The following is a 16,188-nucleotide window of genomic DNA, read 5'->3' on the forward strand; positions in this document are numbered from 1 at the left end:
ACATAAAATCCTCTTTGATTCCAAGGCAAAGCAGAAAAATTAAAGAGAGGTAATATTTCAAAATATATGATCATTACTGGTTTAAAGCAATAACTTTAACTGTTTAAGAAAATACTTTTTTCCTCCTTTGGTAATTACTTTGTATAAGGATTTCCACAAGATGGTGCTGTAGTCCTATTTGAGAAAAACCACCTATTTTCTGTTGAATTGGTCTAACATTCAGAAGAAAACCTCATTTCATTGTCAGGATAATGAACAGCGATTTCCAACGTCTATTTACAATTAAGGAGCAAAACATGTTCACATCATCTAACTTTCCAACTTTATAATTTATTTTTTTTTAAACAACTGGGAAAGTAAATTCTATTGCAACAGTAAAAAAAAACTCAGCTAGTTTATATAACATAATGGATCACTATGTTCTTCTGTTTGTATGTAAAATAGTCAATTTATATTCCATATGGTTATAGAAAAAAATCATAATTAGTTAAAACATATAAATCACTTTTTACAGCATAATGTCAAACAGCTGCTTTTACCTTCATTTACAAACCCTGCCAAAAAAATCCACTGGTTTTGCAAAATCAAACTCAAAAAAACTTTATAGGTGGAATATTATAGCACAAAGACACCTTGATACAATAGGGTAACAATTTACTTAAGAGTAATAAATAAATCTTATCAAACTTCACACATCTTTGATTTCATTATGTAATGTTTATGGGAGTCTTACATCTACCTACGTCTCTAAAGAGAAATTTTAATACAGCTTAAAATCATTAAAATGTTGCATCTCTTTGTATACTGGATGGTCTCCATCTGTGCTGCTGGTCTTAAAATGCATTGGGTAAGAGCACTAAAACACTCAACACATCTCTTGCAGTCAAAGTCTGTGGACTTGCTTGCACATTTTAGTGTTTAGGATCAAACTGACCCTCACTTTGCCAGTGTTAATGGAAGCCATAATGCATTGGTGCACTCCAGCTCAGCAAGAAACCTTAGATTTGTTTTTTGTTTGTTTGTTTTTTAAAAAAATAACAGCAAAAAAGGTACATATTTGAAATTGTGTATTTAAGTTTGCATTAAGACTTATTCAACAGTACAGATGGTAGGATGGTATGTAAGAATGCCTCTTGGGTGTAATATGCAAGTCCCAGCTGGAACGTTTCCAACAGGATGTAAACCACGGTCCTCAAGCCTGCACTCTAAAAAACGTATTGCTTAGCACACTGCTAACAAATGTCAACACAAAAATACACTGCTGTAATGACTTCACTTTACAAAGGTGGAGGGGGGGCGGGGGGGGGGATGTGCAGGGAGGAAGCTATTTGAACAATTTTTGAAACCAAGAATTGGGGCCAGGGGAGGAAAATCAACACACAGATGCATTAGAAAAATATTTGTTCAAAATTTATTACAAATTTGACATCTTAAAAATTTAATGCTGTACAAACATACATATTAGTTCTGATATCCACAAGTCTACAGAGACCAGGTCTGAAGACCTGTGCTTTCAGGTCTTCTCAAGTGGTGTTGCTTGATGTTTTCAACAATTCTGAGGTTTCTTCGATTCTGAAAATAAATTTTGTTCACACACACACTTACTAAAATGCGGTAGGAAATAACTGACCTGCCTTTAACTCTCAAATGAATCCAAAATACTACCAAGCAGCAAGAAACCTGAAGTTTCCTCTCATCTCCCCTTTTCCTCTGCAATTGGTTTTGTATTTTAAATGCCTACCACATATCAACAAACCTTAAATATACATAAAGAACTAACCCATACAATAAAATTTCATCACAAAAAAGGCTACAGCTTTTTTCAGTTCAGGCACTTATAGAAATCTCTTGCTAAAGAAACATTACACAGCAATGTTTTATCTTCAAGTATAATAAAAAGATTTCAAACAAAAAAAAATTTTTGTAACAGATCTCAGAACTAGCATCAAATATACCTTAATACAGTTATCACAATGCTTAGGCTGAAATTGGTTTTACTTTTCCTTAAATACTAAAAAAGAGAGTTAAGATATTGTAGTTATTTTTCAGGATGAAAAGCTGGAAGTTCCAGGGAATTCCTATCAGAAAGTAAATAATACTCCTATTCCTTACCAACCAGATTCTAAACACTCTTTAATATCTAGTTAATAATTAAGAATGCTTTCTATTGCTTTTTAGAAACCAAAACAGTGACTCATCCCACAAATACAGAACTGTAAGTGGATTTATTATCCAGTGGAGTCATAAGGAAATGCCACACCTGATGTAGAGACCTTTGAGGTTTGGAACACATATGTATGTTCTCTATAATGCCTCAGTCCAGTACAACTCCCTCCTGGGAAATGAATTCCTGCTGCCCTTTCCTATTACTTACATTTTACTTATCCTTTCCATTCTTTGTCTTGTTGTCTCCTGCAATTTAAAAGCAACAAAGTTAGTGAATTCTTCAAAGCTAACATTCTTCAAATGGACTTTCAGCCCAAAAATCCATAGAGAAAATGTGACTTTAAGCACTGTTTACATATCAAAAGGATTTTTATGAGACAGACCTAGATGTAGTTTTGCACAGTTTCCTTGTTTTTCACTAGTATATACAATTAAAACTAATGCTTACTTGTTCTCTTGACCTCACAAACGAAATCAGCTAAGCATTTGCCCGTTTCACTTACCTTTGAAATTGTCAGACATTGAGAATTAATGGTCATGGCTTTGGGAGATGGGTCTGGGGATAACAGTGAACTGTATCCAGGCAACTGATGAAGGCTCTCTGGCATGTCCTCCTCCCTCTCTGTATCTATGGAGAAATACTCATTTTCATGTCACCTTTGTCTTTTCACTCTCTTATTGCAAGGTCAGCTATCAAATAGCTTGATTTACAGTATGTAATAATGGAAGAGAATGTATTGTTTAGAAAGGGGAAAAAAAAAAGCCACTGGTGAGGATCCAAAATAAGTTTCTCATTTTCTTAAAACAAGGTAAGTGCAGTATACTGTGTATAACACACAGACAAACTCAAAAAAAGATTACTAGGAATTCTACCTTTATCCTGATTACAGTAAAACCAACGCTTAAGACTTAAGCCTAATTACTGGGTCAAACATTTAATAGTAATTTTGAATAGTTTATATTTTATTTATTGCAAACTGCCTGTTCAAACATGTCTTTAATTTGTGCTAAGTAACCCATCTTATAAGCAGTAGAAATATAAACAAGATCACCTCCTTGCTTAAAATTTGTATCAGGCTCTTGCTGTTTCCCTAGCTTTCTTCCTGTTGGTATAGGTTTAGCATCCATTCAGGGGAAAAACTTATCTTTTACATTGCGAAGGTTTTGATACTCTGCAATTTTAGAATACTATTGTCAGGAAGAGAAATCAGTATTTAGGAAAAAAAGTGTTCCCTTACACTTATTTTTAGTAAGACCATCATCTACAGATCATACCTGTGGAACATGTTTAGCTACACTACTCTGTAATTAAAATAATATTAAATTATTTTTAATAAAATACAATTAAAAATGTTTCTTCTGTATAGCTGTCACTCCTGAAGAGCACTACAACCAAAATAAGCACCAAAGCATTCCAAGTACTGTACGTCTCAGACAGAAAAGTTAAGACCGGCCTAAAATTTCCTGAATCATATTTTAGAAAAATAGGAGTAACAAATTCAGAATTCTAGAAGTCTGAAAATATGAAAATTCTATTAAATACCACCAGCCTCCTTGCTAACTATAAAGTCCTCAAGTGTCAGTAACATACCACTAAATATATGAAAGGAAGTAAACATGCAGCAAGCTGTCTAAGGTCTGTAAAAAGGTCCCATTTCTGAGACTTCATAATTAAAACAAACTTCAACATAACCGAGAAACTACCTTCCTAATTTCCACAGAAACTGCATTACTGAGATTCCCTTTTAATGTCAATGCAAGAGCCCAACACTGGACGAACCTAGTAAGTGAGAATGGGAAACTGAATACCCTCCTTACTACTGGTGGTAGGAATAACAGCTGCCATAGGGAAAACAGGCCAAATTACTAAAGAAAGATGATGCAACGCAAGGGCTAAAGAGCTACCACCGACTGAGAAAGACAGAATTACTTATGGCCTGGGGAATATTTTTAATTTCTTTCCCACTTAAGGCTGTCCTATTTACTTCTTGTACATTATCAAAATGGAGTTGGAAATAGAAAAAAAAAGATTTTGTCTTGCTCTTCAAAATAAGAAAGTTTAGTAAACATGCTAGTTGGATACCTGCTAACTGCTTCAAAAGGGATGAAACTATAGAGAATATTCAGCAGTGATTTGAAAAATAACATGGATTATGAATGAGAAAGACCTGATTCGTCCTGAACCCCATTATAAAAGTAAAAAAAACATCATAAATATGACACTACTTGGATTATAACAAACCCATTGCAGCAATATAATTTTTTGTGCTTATAAATAAGCAGCTTATTTTTAAAGCATTATAGCTACTTGAAAGCACAGATAACATTGCTTTTTCACAGCTTTAGCTAGAGTACTTTAAATTTGCATCTTTGAGATTTTTAGTAGTTATTTGTAAACATTAATTACTACACTATATCTTCATTAATGCTTTAAAAACTATTTCAGTAAATAAAGCTTCCAAAGAATAAATTACAAACATGAAGTGACTAGCAGGTTAACTTCTAATTTGCAGCATGCATTTAAATTCCTAAGTCACAAAATTGCAATTGTCTACTTAAAAAACACTATTTTAGTCAACATCTGCAAGAATTTTTAATATATGATGTTAATTAAAGAAAACCAATAATACTCACGAGCAGAAACTGGAATCTTACCAGCAGTACAATCTTGGCCGATGTTGCTGACCTCTGTAGGTAAGTCTCTCTGAAATGTAAGTTTACTGCATTTTAGCCATATACCCTAAGTCATCTTTTGACTGAACAAAAGTATATTTAAGTACTAGCTATGCGTGTATTTGCTACACCATCCAGATATGCTGGCACCGCACAAGTGTCTTTATAGAAACATCCAACATGTACACACATACACTGCATTAAAAACCTAGTCTAATTCATGGGCGCTTTTTCAACAAGCATCAATATTGCTGTTCATGAACAGGCCAAAACCAGGTCCAAGGACAGTACATATAACGTCAGTATGAGTAGAATGAACAATCAGACTGTTCTGGGCTGGGCTAACACTTACATCTTGACATTGACTGCCATTACCTTAGCAAAATAATTGTACCTTCTACTTCTGGTTGATACTCAGAAATGCAGCTCCTCAGTCCTAAAAAAATCAGCCTATAAATGAACTGAAATTCATTCCACTTAAATGCATAGAATTCAAGAGTCTATTTTAAGCTAGTTTGAGGCTTCTAAATGAGACGGGGCTCTTTTCTTAAAAGTTCTCCGTTTAACTCCATCTAGCTTATAGAAGGTTGTTCATAAACCAGGAATCAGAATTAACATTGTACTAACAATAATGTTTTCTAGTACAATCTCCTAATTTCAAAAGAAAAGAAATCCAACACTTAACACCTAGACATTTTCACCAACTAGTCATCATTATGATTTGAATCTCAGTCTTTGGTAAATTATAGCACTTTATATACTGGAGTAACTGTATCAGTTAACAGGTGAATATTATGCCCAAACAAGTGAATGAGGGAGAAATACATATTATTTGGGAAGAAGCTGGAAAAAACTGTAGTAATTAATACCTCTAAAAAAATTAATACAGAAACAGATACCTGCACTGACTACTTCTGCCCAGTTCCTTTCATTAAAATGGATTTGGTAGCTTTCAGACTTTCGCAGAGCTAAATGCACAACTACTGCTACTCTGGCAGCAGTGCAAGACACATCTCAAAGCGTGTTCCTGCTACGCTGGCTAGATGTCAAAAGTTCCCTGAAAAATTCCAAGAGTAATTCTGAATTGCTTCTGTATCTGTGAAGCACAACTTGGATCGAATTTCATGAAACAAAAAAACAGCAATTCTCTGGCCCAAAGGGTTATTTCTCGGCAATTTTCAAATGCCTAATGGAAAAAAATTAGGGTTTTCAAGATTATTTTAAGTATAAAAGAGAGCTTATTTGCTTTGAGAAAGAGACAAGCAACAATGCCACACACAAATTACATTCAAATATGTTTCTGCAGATTACTTATTTCAGTAACATGCAGTACAGAAATACAATTATCTTACTGGAAAGTCTTTAGTAATATTAATGTTAAGTATTTTCCAAATATTACCCAAATACTATTCCAAATCTTATGCAATAAACATGTTACTGAAGTGATAATAAAACAGATTTACAGAAATAAAAGAACAAGCCTAGGCTGAAACATAAGCTTTCCCATGCTGCTACCAGCATAAATGCAACACCTTTTAAAGAGAATACACTTGAAACAGGACCAAAACTGTCTATGGCTGTTCAGCTGAATACTAGCAGAAGAAAACATTATCATTGGTGGTGTTATTTGGACATATGTCTACTGATAGTTAAATTACAATATCCATAAGAAATTGATTTCAAAGGGTAAATCACTTGAGCCATTACTGACCTCAAAGTGTGTTTGAAAAAAAGAAAAAAACAATTGAGAATGTAGGTCCTTACAGTTTGAGCTACAGCCTTTAGAAACAACCTAGTGATCAATCCAAACACTTCTTCAAGACTTTGCGTAACTAGCACACTTTCAAGGCACACAGGAAAAACAAAAAACAAAAACATGTCTTTATATAAGTATTAGCAACATTTTCAAATTTGCAGGGCCAGCAATGCACACAGAACTCCTGCTTACAAGTAAATTTAACATTTTTGCAACTACAAAGAAAAATGCAACACTGATCAACTATTTTCCACGTGGGTTTTCAGCTTCTGGAAAGCATCTGACAGTGTCTGAAGGATACATGAGATACATATGCAAATACACTTTGCAATTAGGCATGTGATCACAAAATTGATGCTATGGTTCACTGCATCTCAAGTACTCATGTACTTACATGCGTACCTATATGAAATTATATAATGTGCATACAGGGACCTTTCAACAGCACAAAAAATAAGTCTTAACACAACAAAATACTTGATTTACTCTGACAAATATGCCAAACATAGCCACATCACAACTATAGCACTTTCACACATTTAAAAATGCAGTGAACACCATGGACAAGAAATAAAAAGTAGGGAGTGGGGGTGCAAAAAGGAGAAAGACCATCAATCAGGCTAGACATTTCAAAGAGCCACAAACTAAACCAAGAATTAACTTCTCCATTAACCTTGTATATTCCACCAAGTAAGCCATCTACTTTTGTCAACATGAGTTATACAGACTGAAGACAATCTTCCAAAGGGAATATCTGTACCTGATTAGAGTTTGGAGAATTAACAAATAGATATTCAGCTGTATCAACAGCAACCATTTGCAGGCCATTAAAAGAAAAACAGAATAATGCAGGCCAGAATAATGTAGCCCAGAATAAGAAAACCCTTAAATGTGTCACTAGCATGATGAAACTCTTAGCTACAAAAATATTAAGCTTTCAAAGACAGCATGATTAAGACTCTTCAAAAGCTTCCTTCTACAAACTCACTAGGAAATAAAAACACACACAGTCATTACTAATGAAAACAGGTTTAGCTATACCTTCTGTTCCTGCAAGAAAACAATTTCCAATGGACGGCTTTGCTTCATAGAGCATGAGAAAGCAACACAACAGTTAAGAAAAAAATACCAACTCCATAAACAGCCCCTTCATATGATGTCTTTGAAAATAATGAAGAAGCACACATCAGGAGGCAGGAAGAGCAGAAACAGGCTGACAACATTGTGTTGAGCAATTTTTGTTATAGAAGAAAAACGGAAGTTAACATACCTTTTTGGATTGCAACAACAATTCTGTTTCAAGAAGCAAAACTCGACTCAACAAGTTATTCCAGTCCTTCTCATCTATGATCACCTTTCCTTTCAGTTTCTCCTCTAAAACATGTAGTTTACCTTCCATCCAATCTAGCTTATGAAGTTTTTCCTGGCAATCGGCAAGCTGACTCTTCAGGAACTCAATCTGAGTATTATCTTCTATTACCTGAAAATATGGAACACACGTCCTCTAATTTCAAAACAGATATAATTCATGATTTGATCAATAAAATTAAGCAAAATCTTCCTCAAGTTCAGTAACCATGTGCTGCTACATTAGAAAATTATTTTTCTTTCAGAATTGCCATAATATGCTCATTCATGGAACTCAGCTTTTAAAAGAAACTATTCACAGTATTGGCTCTTGAAAGGACAGTACAATTTAACTGACTTTAACTTTTTCCATCTATTTGATAGATATCTACTCGTTATACTTCAAGACCATCCAGATACCTTGTCAAAACCTTTATCCCTTTAGAAAAGTCCTGTAAGAAAAGTTAATACATACAGACAGCATCTTAAAATAAAAGTTCTTACTTGTTCACATTTGACTTCCACAACATCGTTATCAAGGTACGATTCTTCTTCATTACATCCCTGTGCTGGAAGGGGTAGTGGGTTAAGGTCACAATTAACTTCATTTCCTGAGTGCCGTTCTACTTGAGGCTTCTTTTGAGTATGTTAAAAAAAAAATAAGTTACCAGTGTTATTATTACAAGAACATTTCAATTCATCTGCCAAGTAACTGACACAAAAGACCTATCATTTTAGTATGCATTTATTATTTAAATCTGACTAAATTATACCAACTGGATGCAAAGTGTTGATTAGGAGGTATGAATCTCGCTATATGTATTAACACATGTATAGACAGTTCCAACATCAAAATCACCACTTGAATGTTTAGAAAAAGAAGTTTAACTAGGAAGATCAGAACTCTTTTTCCTTGACAACTGTCAGCAAAATAGCACTACTAGCTACACATTTTGTTTCTTTTGAATGTTTCCCTTAGAGAAAACAGACAAATTTTGCCTTTCCTTCCAGGTGGATCAAGTCCTATGATCACTACCTGCCACAAAACAAAATATATTACCTAATGATTATGAACCCACAATTACTAGATTTGTGCAACACCTTAATATTTACAGATTCCTAGACACTTTAGTGAAGCTGAAACACTTGTCTTTCTAGGGAATTCTTAATATGCTCACATATATCCCCATTTGGTTCTACCACTCCACAACCAGAAGTGCCAGATAAGACATTCCAAATACCTTTTCTGTGAAGTTTTCTTCACTGCTAAAGGCAGTATTTTCCTTCTAAATAGAAATCACCAACATTTTATGGGCAGTCACAGTCCTATAAGTTTTGTACAACTTTGCTTTACACTCTTTTAGCATAAAATATTAGGAGAGGTGTCTCCTCCACAGGCAAAAAGTAGCATAATGCATAGGATGAAGTGTTACTCTCATAAAACTGAAGCCAAGAGGAATGTTACATACATACAAAGCTATGTTGAAAACAGTGCAATGTTAGGCCAAACACACTTCAATCTCCAAACTAGATGTATATCCTTTTTCCAATTGCATCATCATTGCTGTTCCTCAACTTGGTAGAATTCTAATGGCAAACAACGGTACTAGATCATTACCACCAAGACTTTTGAGATCAACTACTCAGTAAACAAAGAAGCAACATCCTCTCTATTTGAGCGCTTATTTCAGTCAACCACACTTTGGGGAAAAAAGTAAATTAAAGAAAACCAAAAACTAACAAACAACAACTCTGGTCTGAACAAGCATAAAAACCTAAATGAAAACACATATTCCAGAAAGAACCTGACTTGCTGCAGATTAGATTAACCTTTAGACATAATACAACATAAAACTATGATTGTACCTGTTTGGAATTCAGACCACTGCCACTAGGATCAGCAAGGACATTACCATAATTTGACCATACTTCACATTTAACAGGTCTGAGTTTTTTCCTCGTTTGCAATTTAACCTTTGAAGTGAAAAGGAGAAAATACTATGTTTCTAACACCAGAATATTTTCCAGGACACACACAGAACATGGGAATGGGATGACACACTCCATTATCTGACATCATTAACAAGCAGGAAGATTACATGGCACACACACAAACACATTTAAACCTCTGCAGTACAGTGATGTCTAAATAAAAAAATAAGTACGACCCAAATTTACAGAGAAAATATTTGGAAGTGAACGCCATATTCATACACTCATTAATGCCTATGCAAGGCTGCATCAAAGTCGGTCATAAACAGAAAAGACAACTTGCAGCAGAGTTAAATGACAAGCAAACACACCCCCAAAAATGTAGCTATGCCCCCAAAAGTGACAAACACAGAAATGACAATTATAAATGCAAATGAAACAAAATTATGTTAAATATGAACTGAAAATTCCCTTTATTAAAGCAGATACACAGCATACACTGAAAAAATTATGCCTTAAAGTAAAACAAATTTGACTACTGAAAATGATTTAAATCGTACACCACTGAAATGTGTCATGTTTAAATTAGATGTTACCAGAATTTCAACATCAGTTTTGCTTTGTTTTTACATCTATCTGCTAAGTCTATTGAGTTACACATTCACTGTGTTGAGAAGAGTAAAAGAAAAAGCATCACTTACTGTAAAGATACCAAGTACCAGCTTTATCTTCATTCTAATGTTTTCTGTTTTAATACTACAAAGCATCAGCAGCTTCATGTCTTTTGTATACCTGATAGCACTCCAGCATCTTACAATGGAACTTCATACTAATTTTCCCCCAATTTTGACCATCAGCAATGCTGCATCTTCAAACAAACTGGTCTTCATCTTCTACCTGCAGCATCAAGTATGTCAAAAGAAACCTTACAATAAAGTTACCATTTAATCGGTACCTTATTTGAGTTACTTAATTCCTTATGTTTTTTCACCACACAGTTGATAATGTCACAAACAATCTGCATCTTTCTTTCCGCAAAGCCAAACTGAAGAAACTGTTGTTTTGTTAAAATTGGTTTATATTGAAATTGATCTCGAAGAAGCTGCAATAAAATAAGATTTTATTTCACTTTCAAAACCATTGCACAATTTGCTGTAGAAATGGCACGCTCAGATTCTTATTTTTCTACAATTGTTTATTTCATTCTGCACTTCAGCAGTTAAACTTTTTCTCATTTGTTTTATATATTCTCAGCTGTTTCTGCTAACTAGACCTGAAACATACCTCTTCCAGAAACATTACATTCACATCTCTCTTGTAAAATTTAACTCAGTCTTAAGATTCATTAAATACATGACTGTAGACATTAATATGAAAAAAGTTTAACAAAAACTTTTTAAAACTAACACACAATAAAAAGTTTATTAATTTTGGCAAATGCATCAGAGTGCTAAGTAAGGCTCCCACAAAGTCTCTTTGTAGAAAAGCCTCTGTCCTCAGATGAAAAACTAGCCTGAATAAGATAGTATTCATTAATACATCAAGCCACAATTACAAAAATATACTTATGTATATTTTTAAGGATAGTTCAAAATTATTTTCATTCCATTAATAATTTTATTCCAACTTATAAATTAAGTAATGGACTTTATATATTAATATGGCATGGTGTTTTAAAATAGCTGTATTTCTTAATTGTGCTTTCATCATAATTATTGAAGTCTAATGTGATTTTTTGCTGGTTATGATTTCTTCTAATGTCACTACTATAAAACCTATTATATAATAGGTATTTCGATATTCTGCAAAACTACATGAAACAATATTACTTTTTCTGCAACTGCCTCAAATCTGAGATTTGGCTAATAACACCCAAATTTATTTTCATGAAAATCTAAATGAAAACTTGCCACACAATGACTTACTACTCATCTTCAATTCTAATAGAATCACAATTCACATTCATTGCCAAAAATTTTTGCTTCATAGTAAAACTCATATTAGATGTTTAATTTTTATGAGGCCATACTCAAAACTCTATCTCTCCTGCAAAGAACATAAAGATAAATACCTTATAAATAGCTTCAATAAAACGCAAGTCACTCTTTGCTGTGAGTTCCACATTGCACTTTACCAAAAGCTCTGCTATGTAAGTTGAAAAAGATGTAAAACAATAGCTGATGATAGGTAAAAATGCAGCTGCATCACCCTTTACTAACCTATTGAAAAACAAAAGTATTTTACACAGCAGAAGATAACAAAAGCCTTTCATTACCTGAATTCACACATTTAACTTGAAAGGTGTTTTAACATAGTCAGCAAGTTATAACCAAGTATCTCCTTCATTTTAAGGCATTTTTTCCCCCAGACATATCTTTCAGCATGTAAAACGCTCAAAACAACGTTTTTGTGACCATCATATAATTTTAAGTCAGGTCTAAAGCCCACCAATATTTCCACCTCAACATTCAACATTTTTTAATCTTTACAGAATAAAATTTTCTTTTGCTAGTACTTTCAAAGAAATTAGAAAGGTGAGAGATGAGAGATTAATGAAAGAAAAAAAGCAGAAGAAAGAGCAAGATAATGATGCACTTCAGGATTACTCTAAGGATCGCTCAGAACAGCAAAACTGTATCCTTTTATCTTCCAGTTCACACGTATCGAACCTCAACTTCCCATAGACATATGGTCTGCTTGCTCATCACTAGGTGCAACACTAATATTTATACATATCTTTACACATCTTGCTGTCATCATGTATTAGCACAAATCTATTCACACTGCCACTTACACTGTGTAATCCACATCTCTTGGATAATTTAACAAGCGAAGTCCTTGTTCAATTTTTCTTAAACTTCCTTTTAGGTCTCCTGTTGCCATTATTCCAAATGCTATTCTTCTTTCAGATTATGAAATAAATGTCATATAGTATACACTGTCCTCAAAAATAAAAAAAATGTACACAAAAATTATAAAATGCAATAGAATTATCACTGAAATTCAAAAGGGATTTGCTCTTCTCTTCTAGACGCTACTATTTCTTAAGTGTTACAATACAGCACAGAGCTACGGCTCCATACCAACTGATATCAGTCATCATCTTCATTCATTCTAAATAGAATCAAATAGTAATCCTCAATCTGATCAACCATCAAAGACCTCTGAAGATACCTGAAAGCATAATAAGAATTTAGGACTGGCCAAATCCACTGAGTGAAAAAAAGTTACTTTGCTGTTTCAAAGGAGCAGAAACCCCACCAGAAGTGAAAACCTTTTGCATTCTTCAGCTTAGAATGCTTCTTATTCTTTTATTCACCTGGCCCCAAGCTCACTGGCCAAAAGAACAATGTTTGGACGTGTGAACATCAGAAGACAGGACTAGCAACTCATCACAGACAATACTTCCCTATTTAGATGATCCATTAAATACACCTAAAATTGTTCAGGGGGAAGGGGGTAACAGACTGCCTAGATACTTCAAAACAGATGCAAGTTTATTGAGATTATAACAAAAAAATCCCAGTTTAACTTCTACATTGTAACACACAAGTTGAGAATCTGCTTTTAATTTGCTGTGGGCTTTGCTTCACAGAATAAAGGGATTCATCTAATGACTGTGCAAACTACAAAAAGGTGCCTTTTGCTCTGCAGGACTATCCCACAGGGACACTGAAGACTGCAAGAAAAAAAACTATAGGAAGGGGGGAAAAAAAAGAGAGGAAAAAAGGTAACAAAAAAGAGTCAGTAAAGCATGAAATCACCATCCAAATCAGGTTTTAGATCTGTCAAAGGGGTAAGTACAGGAAACTCACACTTTTAATACATTTTACCAAACAGAACTGATTAGTCAGTTCTCAAATGGGGGTGGGGGATGGGGGATTGCCATAAAAGCTCTAAAAATACTGGCAACTCCACCTGGCTGATGAAAATGAAACACCTGAAGCTGTACCTTCAAGTATCAGTACTACTAATTACCTTAAAGAACATTGTCCCTCACTCCATTGCTTCAAAATACATTTATATTTAAAGAGAGTATACAAGTACTGTTTACTGTATCTTGCAACCGTTTTTTATAAGCAACCAGTATAAACTCTCCTACAACCCAGACAGGATGATAGCCCAGCTTCTTAGGTCACAATGGAAAACAAATTACTTGCATCTTAGCAATCTGGACAGACTGACAGAACTTGAGAAAGTGTATTAGAAAACTGCCAAACTCAGGTTTTTGAATGGTTTTGAGAAAACACAAGGAAAAAAGGAGGGGGGGGGGGCATAGACAAAGTTAAAGTACAGAAGTACATAAAGTTGACACTTCACACAAACAGTTCTCCTTCCTCACATCCTTGAGAACTGCTTGTGACTGGCATAATCCTCTACAGTACTTCCCCAAAAGCCCCACTAAAAGTAATTATTCCAGTATAAAGCCCTAGAACAGAAAGAACCTGGAAGATAATTGCCTGCCACTGTCTTCACTGACTTTTTCTTGCCAGAGAACAAATAATTTGAAGACTACCAACCTGAGCAGTAAACAGGCATTGCTATACATGAAAAGATACCCTCAAAATACGGAACTTTTTATCATTTCTCTTGCTGACATATGAGATTCAGACCAAAAGACCAAATACTCCAAAGAGATTATGCCTAGCCTTGTCAGAAATCAACTCCAATGGGTACTCCAGTTTGAGCTTTGTTATTTGGTCCTACTCACTAAAGCAACGAGTCTTCTTGAAAGGAACTTCTTGACCACACACTTCACTTAGAGTAATTAAAAAAAAATAATCCAAAACAACAAAAAAACACCAACAGTTAAAGCTTGCACTCACAATGGTCTGGGTATTTTTCTCCTTGTGCCTCTGGTATTTAAATCAGAAGTCTTCAAAAGATGAAGATCTTCACTTGTGTTCTGTCCTTGTTAAAGTATTTTCTTCCTATTTAATTATCAGGTTCTTCCTCTTTAATTATTACTACGGGTCATTAGCCAAGCTAGATATAAATACACAACACTCAGCATTAAAGGCTGGGAAAATTTAACCTCAAGTATTAGAAACTGAGGCAGCTATTCTTCCTGCATTACCTTACAGAGGATCCATCCTACGGTTTTGCCAATTTAATCAGAACTCAAAGACAAGTCTCAAGGAGTCTGACATAAAACTGAAGCTCTAATCTGCAACGCAAATACTTACAGAAGACTCTCTCATAGGTATTAACCTAATAATACAGGCTGCTTCCCAAAGTATCAACAATCCTTTCTACACCAGACCTCTGGATGTAAAAACTGGCAACTACTGTCAATACAAACAGAATAGGTCAAGAGATCAAAAAAATAACAAAGTAAGTAGAAAATACTTTTAACATCTTAGGGAAGTGAACAGTAGTAAGTTGCACATAGCTTTTGCCTGTAGGAATTCAGGAACGACAGAACAGTTACAGAACATTGGCTATCCAAAATAAAATCATATATAATTAAGTTTTAAGAGATGATAACATAGAACTGCAAGCAGTTTAAAGAACAACTCTCAAAATTGCATACGGTATTCAAAGAACTAATGAATGTAAAAAAACCAATCTCAAACCCATGCAATTTACAAAGTATCTTAACACTGTAAACCCTGTCTTTGAAATGTCTAACAAAAAGAGACTTGATTTTTTCTAATGGTATTATATGACTCTTCTGTTACATGAGGTAGGGAGCAGGAGAGGAAGTCACGCATTATGCAGAGATACAAAAACGTCAAGGACAAATACTGCGTTTCGCTATCGTGCCAGCTGCAACAGACACACCAGAAGCACACAAGGTACTTGCGAACAAGCGAACCGCAAGTTCGCGAAGACCGCGAAGGAATTGCGCGTCGCAGGCCGGTTGCCCTGGGCGCCACCGAAACAGAAGAAAAAACCGCGGCCCTGCCAGGGGCAAGGCCGGCTGCACTCCCAGAGCCGCACCAGCGACCTGAGGAGAACTGGCAAAAGCAGGACCGGGCCCAGCTCCCTACCCGCCCTTCCTTGCCCCCACCTATGCCAGGCGGAGACCGGGCCTCCCCCGCTCGGCCGCAGGGCTCCCCGTCCTTGAGGCGAGGGAGGGCCCTAGGCTCGGGGCCGTCCCGCACAGCCCGCCCCTAAGGGGGAACAAGCCCCTGCCCCAAGAAAGACCCTGACGCTCACCCGCGCCAGCCGCCGCCCCCGCCAGGCCGCCCGCCCGGGCCAGTGGGTGCCCCACCGTCTCCGCTCAGGAGCCCGCCGGCCCGCCGCGGCTCCCAACCGAATCTGCCGCCGCCAGACCCAACGGCCGCTTCCGCTTCCCGCGCGTGCCTCCG

At 35.5% G+C, this 16,188-nt stretch overlaps 1 protein-coding gene across 2 annotated transcripts; it reads right to left on the bottom strand.

Moving 5' to 3' along the window:
• Positions 1–1,397: 1,397 nt before the first annotated feature.
• Positions 1,398–16,151, bottom strand: CEP44 (centrosomal protein 44). 2 transcript variants are annotated; one of them, XM_040588862.1, is made up of 11 exons: positions 16,037–16,151; positions 12,669–12,812; positions 11,946–12,093; positions 10,830–10,976; positions 9,809–9,916; positions 8,447–8,578; positions 7,866–8,075; positions 4,801–4,870; positions 2,670–2,794; positions 2,375–2,412; positions 1,398–1,572 (listed from the first exon to the last, which is right to left on the bottom strand). In XM_040588862.1, the coding sequence occupies exons 2-11, from the start codon at positions 12,755–12,757 to the stop codon at positions 1,524–1,526; spliced, it is 1,116 nt and encodes a 371-aa protein (XP_040444796.1). In that variant the 5' UTR covers positions 12,758–12,812; positions 16,037–16,151; the 3' UTR covers positions 1,398–1,523. The 2 variants fall into 2 exon arrangements, with proteins under 2 accessions (XP_040444796.1, XP_040444800.1); XM_040588866.1 differs by lacking the exon at positions 16,037–16,151 and having other exon boundaries at positions 11,946–12,088; positions 12,669–12,799.
• Positions 16,152–16,188: the final 37 nt, after the last annotated feature.

The sequence above is a fragment of the Falco naumanni genome, chromosome 1 (assembly GCF_017639655.2).
Source record: "Falco naumanni isolate bFalNau1 chromosome 1, bFalNau1.pat, whole genome shotgun sequence".
NCBI classification, from domain to species: Eukaryota; Metazoa; Chordata; class Aves; order Falconiformes; family Falconidae; genus Falco; species Falco naumanni.